Source organism: Odocoileus virginianus, chromosome 33, assembly GCF_023699985.2.
Source record: "Odocoileus virginianus isolate 20LAN1187 ecotype Illinois chromosome 33, Ovbor_1.2, whole genome shotgun sequence".
Taxonomy (NCBI): Eukaryota; Metazoa; Chordata; class Mammalia; order Artiodactyla; family Cervidae; genus Odocoileus; species Odocoileus virginianus.
In genome coordinates this window covers 3,586,722-3,606,303 of record NC_069706.1, presented here as the reverse complement: position 1 = coordinate 3,606,303, position 19,582 = coordinate 3,586,722, and the positions used below count along the sequence as shown (strand labels likewise).

General features: G+C 53.7%; 1 protein-coding gene across 6 annotated transcripts in view; it reads right to left on the bottom strand.

The window, feature by feature from the left end:
* Positions 1–231: 231 nt before the first annotated feature.
* C33H16orf96 (chromosome 33 C16orf96 homolog) overlaps positions 232–19,582 on the bottom strand; it is a 38,693-nt gene continuing 19,342 nt past the window's right edge. For 3 of the 6 annotated variants that reach the window (XM_070460770.1, XM_070460769.1, XM_070460766.1), the window contains 10 exons: positions 15,470–15,544; positions 13,603–13,767; positions 10,418–10,536; positions 9,644–9,706; positions 8,215–8,307; positions 7,025–7,205; positions 6,819–6,921; positions 2,972–3,052; positions 1,927–2,140; positions 232–1,004 (listed from right to left, as the gene is read on the bottom strand). In XM_070460770.1, the coding sequence (XP_070316871.1) occupies positions 953–1,004; positions 1,927–2,140; positions 2,972–3,052; positions 6,819–6,921; positions 7,025–7,205; positions 8,215–8,307; positions 9,644–9,706; positions 10,418–10,536; positions 13,603–13,767; positions 15,470–15,544 (1,146 nt within the window). In that variant the 3' untranslated portion in view covers positions 232–952. The remainder of the gene's footprint in view (positions 1,005–1,926; positions 2,141–2,971; positions 3,053–6,818; positions 6,922–7,024; positions 7,206–8,214; positions 8,308–9,643; positions 9,707–10,417; positions 10,537–13,602; positions 13,768–15,469; positions 15,545–19,582) is intronic. The other 3 variants (XM_070460767.1, XM_070460768.1, XM_070460771.1) reach the window with 3 other exon arrangements.

Genomic DNA, 19,582 nt, shown 5'->3' with positions numbered 1-19,582 from the left:
CACCACGGCCTCTGCCCGGGGCCCTGCTCTGCCCACCTCTCAGGGCCGGGGCTGCATGGGGGGCACTGTGCCGCGGGGCCGTGTGTGATGGGGCAGGGGAGGGTTGCCATGATTCTCTGTGGAGACTCCGCCCCAGTGGGGTGGTGGCCGGAGCGGGGCTGACAGGCCCACCCACCCGTGGGACGGGCAAGGCCAGCCGCCGCAGAGGGCATGAGGCCAGTCACCCTCATCCACAGTCCGAAAAGTAAAAGATTTTATTCTGGGGAGAAGCTGATAAAAATACTCATCTCTGCTACGGGGGTGGGGCCAGGGCTGCACTGGCCAGTATCCCCCAAGGCGGCATAGGTCACGGGGCTCAGGAAATGCTTGGCTTCATTTGGACGCAGTCCTCGGAGAAAGAAAAGAGAGGTCAGGTCCAGGAGGGGGTGTGTGGGACGGGAGGCAGGGCTGGGGGGGGCCGCTGGGGTGGGGGGGTAGGCACGCAGCACCCAGGACGCCTTTGGCCACAGGTCCAGAGGACCCTCCGCCATGCCAGCACCCTGACGCCCCCAGGGTGGATCCCCGGGGCAGCTCACCCCCCCCACCCCACTCTCTGCCTCGCTCTACCACCCCAGGGGCCTCTGGTGGATGCTAGGGAGAGGTGTGCCCCAAAACCAGGCAGAAGGAAGTTTTTTTTTAAGTCTTTGTGGAACATGACAGAAGTGTCAGGAAGCATACAAAGGGTAGAGGGTGCAACTGGACAGCCTAGGGGTGGAAAGGGAGAAACAGCCAGCCCGAGAGGGAGAAGCGTGCACGCTCAGTCGCTTCAGTCGTGTCCGACTCTGTGCGATCCTCTGGACTGTAGCCCGCCAGGCTCCTCTGTCCATGGGATTCTCCAGGCAAGAATACTGGAGTGGGTTGCCATGCCCTCCTCCCGGGGATCTTCCCGACCCAGGGGTCGAACTTGTGTCTCTTACATCTCCTGCATTGCAGGTGGAATCTTTACCGCTGAACCACCAGGGAAGCTGGAGAGGGAGAAGGGGGACCAATAAACCATCCAGGGACTTCCCTGGTGGTCCAGTGGTTAAGACTCTGCACTTCCAATGCAGGGGGCAGGGGTTCGATCCCTGGTCGGGTAACTAAGATTTCCCAAGCCCTGTGGTGCGGTCACACATTCACAAAATCATCCGAGGGGCAGAAACCACTCAGGCTGAGGGGCCCACCAGGCAGGGATGAGCGCTCCGCTCTTCGCCCCGGGGCCAGTCACGGAACCCCAGATGAGCATGCTTTGCTGGTCAGTCAGCAAAAGACAGTGAGCACGTGACCCAAAGAACCAGCAAGATGCCAAACAGGATGGAGCAGTCCTGGAGGATTCCAGGGCTTTTGCTCCAAGTGCCTCGTGGATTAGCCAGAAGTAAATACAAACAATCAGATTCTTTAAATACCCAACTCATAACAGTGATTACTGGTGGAAACAGTCAACAGACAGTAAAAAAGCACGCATGCAGTAAAATCTGGTTCCCATGAGAAAACAGGTCCTGGTAGAAATAACGCTCGCTAAAGAAAATGGACAGCAGTATTGGCTGTAATTTGAACGCATTCTGATGAAATCATTTCAGCAAAGTAAAAAAGGGAAGTGATTGTTTTTTAAAACCACTGTTAACTGTGCTATATTGAAAATGGGTCAAGGAATTTAAATTGATTTAGTGGAAAATTCAGTCTAGCAAGAAAGCTGTGTTCTCCATGAAACGTAGCATGAGATGGATTGTGTTGTGTGTATCCATAGGCAAGTTAAAATCAGCTACTGGATCAAAATGAGTCCCTTATGGAGACCCCTCCCTTAAGCCCAGGACGCCTGCACCTAGCCCAGGGCAGTGTCTCTGCCTTGGGGTGGGGGCGGGGGGAGGGTGGAGATGCTGGTGGGGAGGGGGTGGGCGCAGGACTCACGGGTTGCTGGGCTCCTTGGCGGACTGCATTCTGGCTCGGGACTCCAGGCGCAGGAACCGTGGGTGCCTGGCAGCCCCTGGGGCCGGCTGGGGGTCCTGCAGAGACGGTGTCAGCGGTGGCAGCAGCAGCACGGATGGGGGAGATGGAGGCCGAGCGGGCATCGTCGGCGGAGGGCCCGAGGTGGCTGAGCCCATGCTGGCGCGGGGGGGCAGGGCTGCGGGGTGCAGGGGGCAGGAGAGACCCACGATGTGTCCCAAGAACATTCTGGAGAGAAGCTGGCCCAACGGGGCCATCCCCACTAAGGGAAAGAAAAGCCCCAAGACTGGAAGTGTTCACCTCTGATCAATCACCCAGCCCAGGCATCTGACACTTCCGGGGTGCAAGTAGAAGTATCCATCCTGGCAGATGGATAGTTTCATCTATCCATCCAAGATCAATGAAACCAGAGGTGGACAAGGACGTGGAGCAGGGCAGCCCAGAGAAAGTGGGGCTTGGAGCCCGGGAATCCCCCAGTTCAAGGTCGCTGTGCCTCAGCTCCCCGGCTGTAGGGGCCTCCCCAGCCGGGACAGTATGAGATGAGGACTGGGCGAGGTGAGAGGGGACGGAAGTGCTCTCTATGCTGTAAAACACGCTCAGGTTGGTGATGAGACCCGAGGACTCGTGACCTCAGCTGCCCCCCACACTAACTTGGCTCTCGGGCCCCCAGCGGAGAGGCCCAAAGAAATGAACAGGCTCCCTTATCCCACCCCTGCAGCTGGCTGGACTCCGGGAATATAGACACCAGCCCTAGGCCCCAGGGATGGCACCTGGACCAGGAGGCCTGGCTGGAGGGTGAAGCTGGAGCCCTGGATGGCTGGGAGCACGTGCTCAGGGCACTGGGTGCCAGGAGGTGGTTACTCGAGGTACCGTCTCTGGCCCTCCGGGTCTGGGCTGGGCTGGGGAGAGATTGGTGAGGTGGGGCCGGAGAGCCTCTGGCTGGGACTGAGGGCCCAGACATGCTGCTGGAACCCCAGCTGGGCCAGGGACTTGTGGGGCAGCTACTCACCGGAGTAGATGGCACCAAATAGGGTGCTAGGGCGCGCACCCTCATACAGGCTTCGGGCCGGGGGATGTGGGACCTTCACAGCTTAGCGGAGAAGAAAGGGGAAGAGACAGGCATGGGTGGGGGCACCCCCAGGGCTCTGCCCACCTGGAGACCCACATCCTGTCCTCTGGCACCCTCAAAGCCCCTTCACTCCGGCAGGAGCTGCCCTGCTGCCCCTATCCCGCCTCTTCACAAACCCAACCCCCACCTACTCCTGCACGGAGGCCCCTTCCTCCCTCCCTGCCTCCCCTTCTCAAGGCGGAGGTGTTAGGAAAACCCTTTCTGAAAGTAACTCAAGGCCAGGGAGGAGAGAGACCTTATTCTAGCGCAGAAGGATACAGGCGGTATGCTGGTCGGCCTGCCAGTTCTCAGCGATTCTCAGCGGGGCCGGCCACCACAGTGCCCCACTCCACCTCCCTGTCCTTCACCTTCTGTGTGTGCACTTCTTTTTTTAAGGTACGTGCCTGCTAAGTCACTTCAGTTGTGTCCAACTCTTTGCGACCCCATGGACTATAGACCGCCAGGCTCCTCTGTACACGAGATTCTCCAGGCAAGAATACTAGAGTGGGTTGCCGTTTCCTCCTCCAGGGAATCTTTCGGACCCAAGGATCAAACCCACGTCTCTTAGGTCTCCTGCATTGCAGGTGGATTCTTTACCACTAGCGCTACCTGGGAAGCCCTTTTTTTGAAGTAAAATGCACATAAAATTAATTATTCAAAGTGAACACTTCGGTAGCATCAAGTTCATTCACAAGGCTGTGTGACTGCCATACCCATCCAGTTCTCGAACGTCTCATCACCCCCAAAAGAGGTTGGTACCCACAAGCCAGTCACCCCCATTCTCCCCTCCCCCGAGCTCCTGGTGACCACGAACCTGCTTTCCATCTCGCGATCTGCCTGCTCTGGACATTTCATAGGAGGGCGTTGCACAATACACAGCCTTTGGGGTCTGGCTCCATCCTTCACTTCTGAACCAAAGGTCACCCTTTCTGGACGGGGGTCCAGCCAAGAATCTCCATGGCTGGCCACCTAGACCAGAGGCCAGTGCATGAGGTGGGAACGTGAAGGGAAAAGAGGCCATGAGAGTGAAGGTGCAGGAAGGATGAGGGGAACGGTCACCGACGGCCATTCACCCAGGGCTGCTGAGGATGGCAACCAGACTGGTGAGGCGCCTCCGCCCCCATCCGTGACCAGGACGCCTCCACCTGCCTCAGCCCTCTTTGCACTGAAACCTCTGGAAGTCCAGCCTCCTGCTGGGGGCACTGTTCGTTAGGCACCCGGGGTTCCTCTGGCCCGCCCAAGATCCAGGCCACAGGGTGGGCATTGGAGGGGAGGGCACAGGCTGGCGGGATGGCCCTCAGTGGCCCTGAGGGCAAAGGACAGATGGATGCATGAGACCAGGCTGGACCTGGGCTGGGTTCGCATCAGCTAGTTTAGGTTTAGATACTGAGTGTGCCTTGGATTGAGCTTCCCAGGTGGCGCTAGTGGTAAAGAACCCCCCTGCCGACGCAGGAGATGTAAGAGACATGGATTTGATCCTAGGTCAGGAAGATCCCCCGGAGGAGGGCACAGCAACCCACTCCAGTGTTCCTGCCTGTGGAGTCCCACGGACAGAGGACCCTGGCGGGCTACAGCCCATAGTGACGCACAGTTAGACAAGACCGAAGCGACTTAACATGCCCAAATACTCTTTCGAGTAACAAACGAGCAATAAGACAAACTGGTCAAAAAATCGGGCCACAGGCAGGTTTTAAAGTGATCCCAATTGCCAGTTAGACTTTGTGGCCCCCAAGCAGGATAAAGCAATGAGACGTCCTGGTTCAGTCCTGCTTTCTTGCGTGGAACTGGAGAACGAACACACGCTGGGGAGAAAAGCCCCTTGCTCCGGGTGACAGCCTGGGCGAGCTGGGTGGAGGGGTCGCCGTCTGGCCGATGACGGGGGACGAGAGTGGGGTCTGTATGTCCCTCTGGCCCCTCCACCAAAGGTGCCCTCCAGGCAAGCAGCCCTCACCCGCTCGTTCGTGCGGTGCCTCCATGGCTCTTGCAGGGTGAAAGGAGGCAGTGCAGGGAGTGGCAAGGAGTTGGATTCATCAGAGACTTGACTGGCGGTTCAGTGGTTAAGACTCTGCGCTTCCACTGCAGGAGGCGCAATCCATGGTTGGGGAACTAAGATCCCGCAGGCCATGTGGCATGGCCAAAAAGGATAAATAAAAATATTTTTAAAAAGAAAGAAGTTGAGCTCATTCAGTGTCAGCCACCATTGCTGTCATCCTGCCTGGCAGTCCTAGAGGCCCGGCCTGAGTCTCTTTCCAACAGCATCCCTCCCCGGGGGCCTGGAGTGGCCAAACCTCGTCCACGTGGAGCTGTTAACACCAAAGGGTGACATCCATGCTCCAGGGGAATACAGGACTTGAGATGGTGTCCTGCTCCACTGGATCAGGACAGGGGCCTGTGGTGGGTTGAATGGCAGCCCCCCAAAAGACATGTCCCCCAGAACCTGAGAATGTGACCTTGTTTAAAGAAAAGATGCCTGCAGATATAAGTAAGTGAAGGATCTTAAGATGGGGGTAGGAAATGGCAACCCGCTCCAGTATTCTTGCCTGGAAAACCCCATGGACAGAGGAGCCTGGAAAGGGTTGCAAAGAGTCGGACGGACACGACTGAGCACCTGAGCACACACATACTTCTTGAGGTGAGGCCATCTGAGTTAAGAGACATAAGAGGAAGAGACATGGGGAGAAGCCACTCGAAGACGGAGGCAGAGATGGGAGTGGCACAGCCACAAGCCCAGGAATGCCTGGAGCCCCCAGAAGCTGGAAGAGGCAGGAGGGACCCTGCACTAGGGCCTTAGGAGGGCACGTGGCCCTGCCCATGCCTTGATTTGGGATTTCTGGCCTCCTGAACTGAGAGAGCCCATTGCTGTCATCTCCAGGCGCCCAGCTGGTGGTCATCTGTCGCGGCCACAGGGTACTAAAGCAGGCCGCTGTCTTCTCCCGCACACCAGTGCTTAGGCGTCTGGTGCTTGTTCTCAAGTCAGTGGAGGCAAAGGGGGTGATGGGGGACACCACGCTGGGACTCTGTGGCTCCTGGACCAACCCCACTAGGGCAGCGTGTGGAGCTATTTGCCAAATAGTGGAGCGTGCCCTCTTCCCAGACGGGGGGACCTCAAAGGCGCAGAGAAGGTGCCTCTTTGGGTGCTTCCGGCCCAGTGCTGGAGCTGAGTCCCCAGGGTCCCCAGCCGGAGCCAAATGGGGCCAGAGCTACGACTGTGCAGCAACCAGAGTGACTCATCCCCCGCCTCCCTCGGGCCCAGCCCTCCCGGCTGTCCTTGCCTCCTCCTCAGCATGCCCAACCCCGGCCCAGGTAGACTCATCTTCCTGAGTTCCCAGCCGGGTCTGCCTCCCACCCAGCACAGCGCCTTTGCACCTGCTATTGCCCGTGCTCCCTCCCCAGAGCACTCCTCTCCCCGCTGACTCCTTCATCCAGCAAAGCCCTCTTCCCCTTTCAGAGGCCTCAGGACAGCAGCCCCGGACCTCTTCTTTGGACCATCTGAGGACCAGTGTCCCTGGTCACAACTCGCCCATCACACCCGGCACTGCAGGGAGGCCCTCTGGCGCCCCTCCTCCCAGCCGCTCCCCAGTACCGCTCCTGGCACACAGGAGGAGCCCACATTTGCCAGTGGCTGTGTGAGGAGCCCCCGTCACAGGTGCTGCCAGCTCTGGGTCCCACCTGCCTCACACGGGACCTCACACTGCCCAGCAAAGGCAGGACCCTGGGCAGGGTGCCCAGGCAGGCTGACGCTCCTCACCTGCCACCTCCTTCTCTGCGCCAGTCAGCGGCCGCGCCCTGTCCTTGCCGGTCATTCGGCCCTTGTAGAGGATCCCGTCCACTCCCAGGAGGTCCACCTCGGCCTGGTTAAGGCAGCCCAGGCCCCAGGTCAGGGACTGTCCACAGAGGCAGCAGGGCCCGCCTCCCCCGGGGTCAGCCACCTCCAGGGGCCCTGGCCTGACTCACGGAGTCATAGTCCAACAGCCCAGGGTCCCCGTAGGGGTAGAGTGTCGACAAGCCGTATGGTTTGAACTCGAGGTTGGTGTCATTTCTGGGGCCGTCACCCCAGTCTTGCGGGGGGCCCAGTGAGTCCAGGCTCCCCTCAGGGGCTCCAAGGTCCTGGAGTTTCTGCAGCTGCTGTTGTTCCCTGGGGGCAGGACAGGGGGGTCAGCAGCCACCTGGAGGCACCTCCACCCCAGAGGAGCCTCAGGTTGGGTCCCAGGGCCTGGCCAGTAGCTGGGGAACTCTGGACAGACCTGTCCGGGGCAGAGAGCAGAAATTGAGAGCCGTGTTCCCCCAGACCTGGGGCCCAGTTCTGGCCTGCCAAGAGCAGGCTCTTAACCTCTTTTTTTTTTTTATCACACCGTGGGGCAGGTGGGATCTTAGTTCCTGGACCAGGGATCAAACCCAAGCCCCTGGCATTGGAAGGACCAAGTTTTAATCACTGGACCACCTGTCCCTCTTAACCTCTCATCTCAAAAGAGAGTCAGGCAAGGGAGGGGGGCATCAGGCACAGGCCCCAGGTCCCTCACCTTCACGTGGCCACGGCTGCTGTTCAGCCATCACTCCCCACCCTCGAGCCTGGGGGCCTGGGTGTCGGAAGCACCCATGAAGCCATGGGGGGGTCAGGGGCTGAGGAGCGGGGTTGGGGCCTAGGGTGCCGGCCGGGGGCCAGGGAAACACGAAGGCTGAGGCGCCAGGCCTGCCATACACTAGCTGTGATCTCAGGCCAGTTGCTGAAACTCTCTGAGCCTCAGTTTCTTCAGCTCGGATTATAGCAGAATGACCTCAAAGGGAAGGTGTAAGGTTTCAATGAGGGAGGTCAGCGCTGTCAGAGCACTCGGCACAGAGCCTGCCCGGCCACGGCAAGCCCCTCGAGGACCCTGAGGGGTCATGACTCACTTCTTCCAGCAGGAAGCTGGTCTGTCAACCCTCGCTCACAGGGGCATGTGAGGTTTGAGACCCTCCCTCCCCTAACAGTTCTTGGTCCACCACAGATGCCTAATAACCTGATCGTTCCTCTCCCCGTGAGCACCTCACGTGCCCGTCTGCAGCCCCACCACCCAGGACAGCATCCCTTGCAGATGGCTGCGGTGCCCTGGACAGTCTTTGAGTCTCGGGACTGCAGTTTGCGCCCGGATCCCCCACCTGCTCACCTCATCTGCTGGCGCTGCAGGTACTCGTAGCTGTTGGCGCTGGCCGGCCGCAGCCCTGGCAGCAGGTGGGTGTTGCGAATGGTGATGAGCTGCCTGTGGAGGACAAGAGCAAAGTGGGGGCGCACGCGGCCAGCAGAGTGCCCAGCTCCCACCTCCTCCTGGAAGCCCGCCCTCAAACGTGGCCTTTCCTCCAGAAAGAGCCACAGTGCGGGGCCACCGTCCTCTTCGTAGGTCATTGAGAACAACTGTTCTGATGACAAAAGGAAAACCCAGTACAGGTGAGTCCTAGAAATGGGACGTGGGTTGGAGGGTGCCATGGGCTTGGCGGAGGAGAATGGAGAGTGACTGCTGATGGGCACGGGGTTTCCTTTTGGGGTTGGGCCATGTTGTCAATGTACTAAATGTCCCTGAACTGTTCACTTTCTTTCTTTTTTTAGGCCACACCACCCAGCATGTGGGATCTTAATTCCTCGACCTGGGATCAAATTTGTGACCCTTCCCTGTAATGGAAGCAAGGAATCTTAACCACTGGATAGCCAGGGACGTCCCTGAACTGTTCACTTTAAAACGGTTAATTTATATTATGTGTATTTGACCTCATTACAAACAATTAAAGCATCAGCCTTCTGAGGAGCTGGAACTACTCTACATCTTGATCTGAGTGGTGGGGAGATGAAGATATTTTGGAATCTGAGGTGAATGGGCTTCCCTGGTGGCTCAGATGGTAAAGAATCCTCCTGCAATGCAGGAGACCCCAGTTTGATCCCTGGGTCAGGAGGATTCCCTAGAGAAGGGAATGGCTACCTACTCCAGTCTTCTCGCCTGGAGAATTCGATGGACAGAGGAGCCTGACGGGCTACAGTCCATGTGATCACAGAGTCAGAAACAACTGAGACTCACAGTTTCATTTAGGGTTTCCCAGGTGGTGCTAGTGGTAAAGAACCCACCTACCAGTGCGGGAGACATGAGACCAGGGTTAGATCCCTGGGTTGGGAAGATCCCCTGGAGGAGGTAACCCACTCCCGTATTCTTGCCTGGAAAATCCCATGGACAGAAGACCTTGGCGGGTTACAGTCCACAGGGTCGCAAAGAGTCAGACATGACTGAAGCCACTTAGCATGCACACACGTGCACTAAATGCCACTGAGTTTTCCACTTTAAAATGACTGATTTTGTATGTGAATTTCACCTCCATACATAAAGTATTAGACTATAAAAACACGTGCAGGGAAGTCCCACGGGGTTCAGCTTTCCCCGAGTTTCCTCTTACCCTTCTCCTCTGGAGTCCACCCTGTTCCTGGACACAGCGGGCAGCAGATGGGACTGGGGAAGGGGGGGCACAGTGCTGCCCAGGTCGGGAGCTAACGGGATCGTGTGCACAAAACGGTGTGCAGACGTTCCCATCCCCGACCACCCCCACAGTACTCACGGGCTGGTCATCATCTCCACGGGCCGGTCGCAGGAGATGCATTTCACCCGCTCAAACAGTTTCCTGGAAGACACCCCACTCTGTCAGCTGCTGCCCCGGCTGGGCCCCACGAGGCCATCCCCACCCTGGGCAGTGCTTGGGGGAGGCTGCAGGTCCATCCGTGCCTCAGGGCCAGGGCTTCCCCCCAGAACCCACTCCCGCTGGCCCGGCCTGGCTCAGCTCAACTCCTCTGGTCCCTACTGACCACCACGTGGGGCCACTTGGGGCAGCAGTGGGGGTTAAAAGTGGGCGTAGTTCCTCTCCTCGCCCCAAACACAACGGAGGCCTTCATAACCGGGAAGAGCTACCCTTCACGGTGGACGGTGGAGGGCACGAGGGGTGATCTGAGGACAGGAGCCCCCCAGGAAGATCGGGTCTCTCTGCTGGGGGCTCTGTCTGGATGGGGTGGGGGCCTGGCTCTAGTTCCAGGTCTGCTCAAGCTCCCTGTGTGGCCTCACAGGGGCCCCCTCCCTCTCTGAGCCTCCGTTTCCTCAGGAAAAAACGTGGAGCCAAGGCCTGAGCGGCCCACCTCTGAGCTCTGGTGCTCTCTGCCTCATCTTCCCCTCCACTGGGAAGCCCCACGTTCCCCCTTCCCGGGTCCACAGGTCTGGAGTCCTTCCTCCCAGAGTCCAGAATCCACTGGGATACCTCTCTCATTTCCTCTCTGGAGGGAGGGCCGTGCAGCCTCTGGGAGCTGCAAGGGCCGCAGGGGACCCCGCCCCCGGAGGGACTCACCTCCTAAAGCCGGCAGCATTGTCCGGGTCAAAGTGGAGGCCTTCAGTCAGCAGCTTCCTGACAACTTTCCAGACCTCGTCCATGTCTTTCTTCAGATCATCCAAATCGCTGGGAACCAGCTGCCAAAAGCCAAAGGGAAGAGTGTTTAGTCAATTAAGTAAACACTCCGCCTCTCTCCAGCAACCTGCAAAGTTATAGAGAGAGTAACAAGATTGATGGCAACCCACTCCAGTATTCCTACCTGGGAAATCCCATGGACAGAGGAGCCTGGAGGGCTACAGTCCACAGGGGTTGCAAAAGAGTTGGACATGACTCAGCAACTAAACAACAAATAAGATTAACCAAGAAAAGTGAGGTGGTCCAGTGGTTAAGAATCCACCTTGCAATGCAGGGGATGCAGGTTCAATCGCTGGTCAGGGAACTAAGATCCCGCATGCCAGGGGGCAGCTAAGCAACCAAGCCTGCAAGCCACACCTAGGGAATCTGTGCACCACAATGAAAGATCTCATATGATGTGATGAAGATTCTGAGTGCTGCAATGAAGACCAACTACAGTCTTTTAAAACTACACACACACAAAGATCAAAACTACACACAAGTTTCAAGAATAGTCCAAAGGACACTCCTAAATCCACTTAAATTCACCAATTCTTAACATTTCACAATGTCTTCTTTATCTGTCCATATGTATGTATGTGTTTGTTTTCTGAATCATCTGAGAATAATCACAGACATCACAATATATTACCCCTACAAAAAGTTAAACATGGAATTACCATACGACCCAGCAATTCCACTCCTGGTGGTCACTAAATGAATGCAGGTGATCATTAAATGATGAATGGATAAATAAATGACCACTCCTGGGTATCTACCCAGAGTCATGGAAAACAGGTCTTCAAACAAAAACTTGCTCATGAATGTTCATAGCAGCATTATTCACAAGAGTCCAAAGGTGGAAATAATCCAAGTGTTCATCAGCAGATGAACAAACAAAATGTGGCCTATCTGTCTGACCATCTTATTCAGTCATGGAAAAAAATGAACTTCTGATTTATATGACAACATGCGTGTGTTAGTTACTCAGTCATGTCTAACTCTTTTTGACCCCATGGACTGTAGCCTGCAAGGCTCCTCTGTTCATGGGATTCTCCAGGCAAGAATGGAGTTGGAGTGGGTTGCCATTCCCTTCTCCAGGGGATCTTCCTGATCCTGGGATCAAACCCAGGTCTCTGGCATAGCAGGCAGATTCTTTACCATCTAAGCCATCAGGGAAGCCCATGTTACAACACAGATGAACCTTGAAAACATGATGCTTAGCGCAAGAAACCAGACACTAAAGGTCACATGCTGTGTGATTCATTTATATGAAGTGTCCAAAATTGGCCAATCCAGAGGGTAGATTAGTGGTTACCAGGGGCTGGGGAAGGGGGAGTGAGGGGTGATTGCTTCATGGGCCTGGGGTCTCCTTTTGGGGGGATGGAAATGCTCCAGAACCAGAGAGGTGGTGCTAACACAACACTGTGAATGTAACAAATGCCATGGAATTCATCACCTTAAAATTGATAATGGTTAATTTTATGTCATGTGAATCTTCCCACAATGAAAAATACACAAAGAAAAGGACAGCAATGAGGACAGGATCACTTAAACCAACAAACAACAAAAAAAGCTTTCAATCAGGAAAAAAATTTAGAAACATAGAGAGGAGACAAGACTAGAATCATGAACCCTGAAATACCTGCTATGTAGATTTAATCATTATTAACATATTGCTCCATCTGACTTTTTCTTCTCTCTTTTTTCAGCTGTGCTGTGCAGCTTGTAGGCTCTTAGTCCTCAGACCAGGGATCGAACCCCTACAGTGGAAGTACAGAGTCCTAACCACTGGACCTCCAAGGAATTGATGCAGTATTGTTTGTTTTTTTTTTTAAAGTTACAGAAATCACAACATTCTACCCAAATATTTTAGTGATTTTCTTACATGACTGCAATACCATTATCCAATCTAACATAATGAGCACTCATGCCTGAATTTGATCTAATTTCCAGCTAATTTTCAGAGTTGGAGCAACTGAAACAAGGGAAGTCTCCTCGTGTATTGCATTCAGTTGTTGTGACTCCTGAGACTCTTTTAATCTAGAACAGTTTTTGTCCCACTTTTTTTCACTCTGCCATGGAATTATGGGAGAAAAACAGGTCAGTGGTTCTGCAGATAACTGAGTTACTTCAGCTGTAGTTCTGCATTGATTTGTATGATTTTTATGACAAGTGTGTCCCAGATCTGTTTTGCTTACCATCGTATCCTTACTAACCAGAAGTACCCAATAGGTGGATGATGAGTGAATAAATCCTCACTTTACAGATGAGAACATCAAGACTTGAACAGGTTCTCTAACTCAGGGCACAATGCTGAGCACGGTGGAGTTGGGGCTCAGACCCCGAGTGCCTGATTCTAAACCCCAGTGCTTTTATCCACACCAGTCACACCAGCTGCAGGAACCTCACAGCATGCAAGGGCTTGGCCTGACTGTTCCTGTCTCTCTATTGGACGGTACAAATGAAGGCTATGACTCCTTATCAACATTTCCCCAGGGTCTGGCTCAACACAGGTGGCCATTAAATGATGAATGGATAAATAAATGACCAGCAGGATGCCCCCTCTGCCCGCCATGTCCTTTTGTTTGTCCAGAGAGGAGCACTACGGTGGTCAACGTCCCAGACACTCCCTGACTAGCACACTGAACCGGGCTGACCTGTGTAACCAACAGGATATTACAGAAGTGATGGAGTGTGACTTCTGTGGCTAAGTCAGAGAGGACATTGCAGCTTCTGTCTTGCTCTCTTGGATCACGTGTTCCTGTGGGGGAACACTTGTTACCATGTTGTGAGGCTGCTCAAGCAGCCCTAAGGAGGCCACCGTGTGATGAGGAAGTGCCAAGTCTTGCTCACAGCCACGTGGGGGCGCTATCTTGGAAGTGGCTCTTCCAGCCCCAGTCAAGCCTCTGGACGACGAAGGCCCTGGACAACACCCTGTCTGCAGCCTTGTGGGAGGCCCTGAGCCACCCAGCTAAGCTGCTTCCAAATTCTTGACCCTCAGAAACTGTGAACTTTGCTGTCTTAAGGCACTAAATTTCAGGGTAGTTTGTTACGCAGAAGGTGGTGATTAATACAGAGCTCCTCACCTTGGTACGTACGTCTTTGCCCAACTGCTCCACAGCCTTCTTCCAGTCATCCTCATTGGCAACCACCCTGAAGAGCGTGCCCTGAATCAATTCATTCAGCTGCATGGCCACTGTGTCCAGGTCAGCCCGGCTTGCCTTGCCTGCCAGGGAGCTCTTGTCGGCCTTCTGGGGGGAGATGGGACTCAGGGAGACAGGGCTGTGGGGGTGGGAGCAGAGGGGATCTTGGGGAGGTCAGATCACTGGTCAGTTGTTCTAGTCTGGGACCCTGGACACCCAGTCTTGGCTTAAATTCAACCCTGGGGTCCGGCTCAAACACAGCTATTAGATCAAAGCCAGGATTTTCCTGTGATGAAGAAATTGAGGCATGGTTTTAAGTTCAGAACTGATGCCTTTGAACTGTGGTGTCAGAGAAGACTCTTGAGAGTCCCTTGGACTGCAAGAAGATCCAACCAGTCCATCCTAAAGGATATCAGTCCTGGGTGTTCATTGGAAGGACTGATGCTGAAGCCGAAACTCCAATACTTTGGCCACCTCATGCGAAGAGCTGACTCATTGGAAAAGACCCTGATGCTGGGAAGGATTGGGAGCAGGAGGAGAAGGGGACGACAGAGGATGAGATGGTTGGATGGCATCACCAACTTGATGGACATGGGTTTGGGTAGACTCCGGGAGTTGGTGATGGACAGGGAGGCCTGGCATGCTGCCATTTACGGGGTCGCAAAGAGTCGGACACGACTAAGTGACTGAACTGAACTGAAATGAACAAATTGATACAAACTATAATTCAGAAAGATACATGCAGGCCTGTGTTCATAGCAGCACTATTCACAATATCCAAGACATAGAAACAACTAAAATGAACAACCAAAATCGACAGATGAATGGATAAAGACATAGTGTGTGTGGCATGGAATATGACTTGACCATAAAGAAGAGCAAAATAATGTCATTTGCAGCAACATGGATACAGCTAGAGATCATCATACTAAATGAATTAAGCCAGAAAGAGAAGGACATGTACCATATGATATCATTTATATGTGGAATCTAAAACTTGACACAAATGAACCTGTCTATGAAACAGAAACAGAATCACAGACACAGGGAAAAGACTGGTGGTTTCTGGGGGGAGGGGGTTGGGAGAAAGGAGTTGGAGGTTGGAGTTAGCAGATGTAAGCTTTTATATATAGGATGGATAAACAACAAGGTTCTACCATATAGCATAGAGAACTATACTCAATGTCCTGTGATAAACCATAATGGGAAAGAATATTTAAAAAATAATGCATACACACACACACACACACACACACATATATATACATATATGTATATATATATATATATATATATATATATATATATATACTGTGTACATTGGGCTTCCCTGGTGGCTTAGATGCTAAAGAATTCACCTGCAATGCAGGAGGTCTGGGTTCAGTCCCTGGGTTGGGAGGATCCCTTGCAGAAGGGTATGGCAACCCACTCCAGTATTCTTGCCTGGAGAATCCCATGGACAGAGGAGCCTGGTGGGCGACAGTCCACGGGGTCACAAAGAGACAGACATGACTGAGTGACTCACACTTTCACTGTGTATATCACTTTTCGGTACAGCAGTAATTAACACTGTAGAACAACTATACTTCAGTTTAAAAAATTGTCACTAATCCTGAGTCACTGACTATAAGAATTGATGGGACAACTTTTGAGAACTTCCCCCGGCCTTTCTATATGATAAAGGTGGAAGGAAGCTTGGGAAGTCTGTCTGCCTGGCTTCGTCCTGGCTGGATGATTCCGTTTCCCTCAGTGGGAGAGCCGGGCTCAGGATGGGGGATGGGGTGGGGGAGAGGAGTCTCTGCTCACTCACCTCTTTCAACTCCTGCTCCATCTCATTTCTGTCTGCCTTGTACATTTCTAGGTTTCTTAGTTGAGCATAGACAACCTAAGAACAGAGGCGGAGGGATGTCAGTCATCCTCGGACGTCCTGAGGACAGCCTCTGCCTTCAGCCTCCACCCTAGGAAGGGACCAGTGGGGCCGGGGGGACAGCAGGCGGGGTGGCACAGTGAAAGGCTTGGGCTTCAGGTTTCCAGATCAGAAGGGAAGGAATGGGGGGCTTGGGACAAGCTGTCCCCTCGGGGGTGGCATCATAGATCTTTGCTACACAGGAAAGGAAGGAAGACCGGAGGAAGGAACGCACAAATGCTTTGTGTCCCTAGATGTTTGAGGCAAGAGCATCTCCTCTGATCTGTAATGGAGTCTCTACATCAACCTAGCACTTACTTGCGGCACACACTATGCCCTGTGTCAGGCAAAAACCCTCACTTCCCGCCCCCATGACTCCAGAAAGAACCAATTCCCTGCATCAATTCTGCCCTGTCTCCACTGACTGGACCCTCCCCATGACAGGAGCAGCCAGCTTCCCTGCTTGGGAAGAGCCTCGATCTACTGGGCCATGTCTCCAGCAGTGGGGGAGGTAACGCTCCCTCCAAAACTGGAAACAGGCTTCTACTTCTCCCTTCATATCTGGTCTCCCTTTCACTCTGAGAAACAGAACCCCCATCTTTCAGCTGGCATCTGGCCACCCAGAATCATGACTGTATTCCACAGCCTCCTTTATAGCTTTATGTGACCACTGAAGTATAAATGGAAGTGGGTAGGTGTTCTCTTCACTGCTGGCTTAGACTCAGAGTTAAATTGTTGGAGCACCAGCAGCTGTCTTGGACCATGAGGTGATCTTGTGAACAGAAGTCACACACCAAGGAGCTCTATACCAGCTCTGAGTTTCCTGAACGTAAAAGAGAAATACAGGGTTTCCCTGGTGGTTCAACAGTAAAGAATCCACCTGCCAAGGCAGGAGGCACAGGCTCCATTCCTAGGTCAGGAAGATCCCCTGGAGAAGGAAATGGCAATCCACTCCAAAATTCTTGCCTGGGAAATGCCATGAACAGAGGAACTTGGTGGGCTACAGTCCATGGGGTCACAAACAGTCAGACATGACTGAGCGACTAAGAACAACAAAAACAAAAGAGAAATACACTTAGGCCTTGTTTAAGTCAGCTATTTGGGGGTTTTGTGTTATTTGAAGACAAACCTAATTCTAATTAATGCAAAGCTCCTTCACATCCACCCTGCCCCCAGGTCTCAAGGTCTAGTATAGGTGGTGGAGGTGGGGAAGGGAGCTCCTGCTTCGGCCTCAAGTCAGGCTGCTTCCTCCAACCCCACGTTAGCGGGGAGCTGACCTTTTGGAGTCATCAGGCCCGACACGAACACTTAGAGCCCCACTTGGCTGTTCCCGATTAAAATCTAGAAATTCAGAGAAGCCGGGACCCTCTAACTTCCACTGCCAGAAGGGCCTGAGCATTGTCTGTCTTCTTGACCGCTGTATTGCGGGGCCCTGGAAGGGCGCCTGGTACGGAGTGAAGGCTCAGAAATGTGGGCCGAATGACACAGGGGTGATGGGGTGCACAGGGCTGACTAAGGTCCTTCCCAGAATTCACGCCTTCCCAAAACCTGTGAACATGGCTTTATTTGAAAATGGCTCTTCGCAGGTGTAATCAGTTAAGATGTGGTCACACCGGATTAGGGCGGAACACACGGATGAGAAGGCCACGTGAAGACACAAAGACACACAGAGAAGAAGGTCATGTGACAACGGAGGCAGAGACTCGAGCGATGCGTCTACAAGCCAAGAACACCTGGAGCTGCTAGAAGCTGGCAGAGGCCAGGAAGGATCCCCCCGAAGCCTTCAGACAGCGTGAGGGCCCACCAGCACCTTGATTCAGGGCTTTCAGCCTCCAAGAATTGGGAAGAGTACATGTCTCTAGTTTTAAGTCACATGGTGTGTGGTTATCTGTTCCAGCAGCCACAGAAATGCCCAGTAAGTGGCAGAATCGGGATTGAAACCCCGGCGTATCTAACCACAATGGCAGGCCGCCTCCCAACCAGCTGGTTACTCTGCCTGAATCTGTTTCCTCCTCGTTCAAATGGCATTAATATCACTCCTGCCCCAAGGAAGCTGAGGGGACTAGAAATGGCATCTTCCTAGAAGAGTTAGCATTCGATACCACGTCAGCTCTCGTATCAGTCCTCTCCTGCACCAAGCCAGAGCCCTGGATGTCGCTGTTTGTTCCAAGAACGACTGTGGATGTATAACTGATTCACTTGGCTGTACGGCAGAAACTAACACAATATTATAAATCGACTATACTCCAATAGGAGTTAAAAAAAAAGAAAATAAAAAGAATGGTTTTGGGGATTTCCCTGTTGGTCCCATGGTGAAGACTTCACCTTCCAATGCAGGGGAGTGTGGTTTGATCCCTGGTTGGGGAGCTAATGGTCCCACATGCTTTTTGGCCAAAAAAACCACAACATAAAACAAGCAATACCGCAACAAATTCAATAAAGACTTTTAAAATGGTCCACATCAAAAAGGAAAAAAAAAAAAAAAAGAGGTCCTGGAATGCAGCCTGTAGCTTATAAAAGATACCTGCCCATTTGCAAAGGGCAAATAATGTTTTCACATTTCCACACTGAGTCAGTAAGAAAGACTTCTGTCCTCATTCATTTTCCTGCTGCGTTCTTTGTGAGAAACACTCCAAAAGAAGCAGTCTGAGGCAATGGAAACGCTTCCATCTGGATGGTGCTGACATGGCTGTACAAAGAGGCAAAAATAAGTTGAGTGTCTATGCTTCAAGCCTGGGCATTTTACTGTGTGTAAATCATGCTTTGATTAAGACAAACAAATGCTATCATTCCCCCGTGAGAAACACAGAAGGGCCCGGGTGTTGTCCCTCTTCTTGACTGCTGTATCTCGGGGCCCTGGAAGGGCACCTGGTGCGGAGTGAAGGCTCAGTCACATGGGCTGAATGATGCAGGGGTGATGGGGGCTTCTCGCGCCACCTGTTACGTACAGAAGGTTTTCTTCCAGCTTTCCAGGTAGAAGGCAGTGTCGGCGGCGTTTCTTCACTAGCCCCCTGCTGTAGCAGAATGGGGCGAGTGTCTGCCTCCCTCCTCCCTCTGCTGGAAGGGCTCCATGGGGCTGCTGATGATTCGCAGCCCGTGTTCATTTAAGAACTATTTGATGAAGTGTGCTGTATACAAAGCCCCGCTCCAGATCCTTCCGGGGTCCACTTTTAGAAGCAATTAGCTCTTGCTGGCATGAGGGGCAGGAAGGAAGTCCAGACAAAGGCTGACTTGGTCCATTCAGCCTGTTGGGCCAAACTCCTCTTGAGCTTCTCTCAACGAGGGACCACTGATGGCTTTCTGGAGGCAGATCCTGTGCCCCCCTCCTCCTCCCCCAAGCTGAGTGGGATGTGGTGCTGGACCCACATCAGACGTGCCGGATGACTAGGCCCTGGTCTCCGACCAGGAAGGGCTCCAGTAGGTCCCTAGGACACGGGATCCCAGCCTTTCTGAAAAGCAGTGGCTAAATAAGAGCCGGGGTTGGCAGGAGATGGCGCACTTCCTGATCCTGGTACTTGCAAGAGTTTCAGCCCAAGACTGTGTATCCTATGCCCACAGACAGCCCCGGCGCTCCCTTCTTCCCCGCTAGGGCTGGGCATCGGCTCGCCTTTAATAAGCTTTCCTACCATCCAACTTGCCCTGTGCACACTGGCCTGGTCACTCCATGTGATGACCTTGGGAGGGGAGCTCTGCCCTCCCCTCTTGCTTCCCATATCCTAGTGTGTCCCACCAACAGCCCCTGACTTGGAATCCAAAGCCCCCACGGGAATCACCTCAGGTGGTTCTGTTTGGGATTTTGCCTCATTACACCCCGGGGGAAAAGGTCACAGTCCTCCCCACTGGGAAGGACTGTGATCTTTTTTCTGAAGATCTGGGATGCCTCCGGGACAAGACTCAGACTGGAATGGTCCCGAGGACCATCAGGCTGGGGTGGTCAGGGCAGCCCAGCCAGCCCACAGGAGGAGGTGTCTGGCTGAGTGATCCCTGGGAGGTGCTTTTCAGGGTCCTCACATTTCT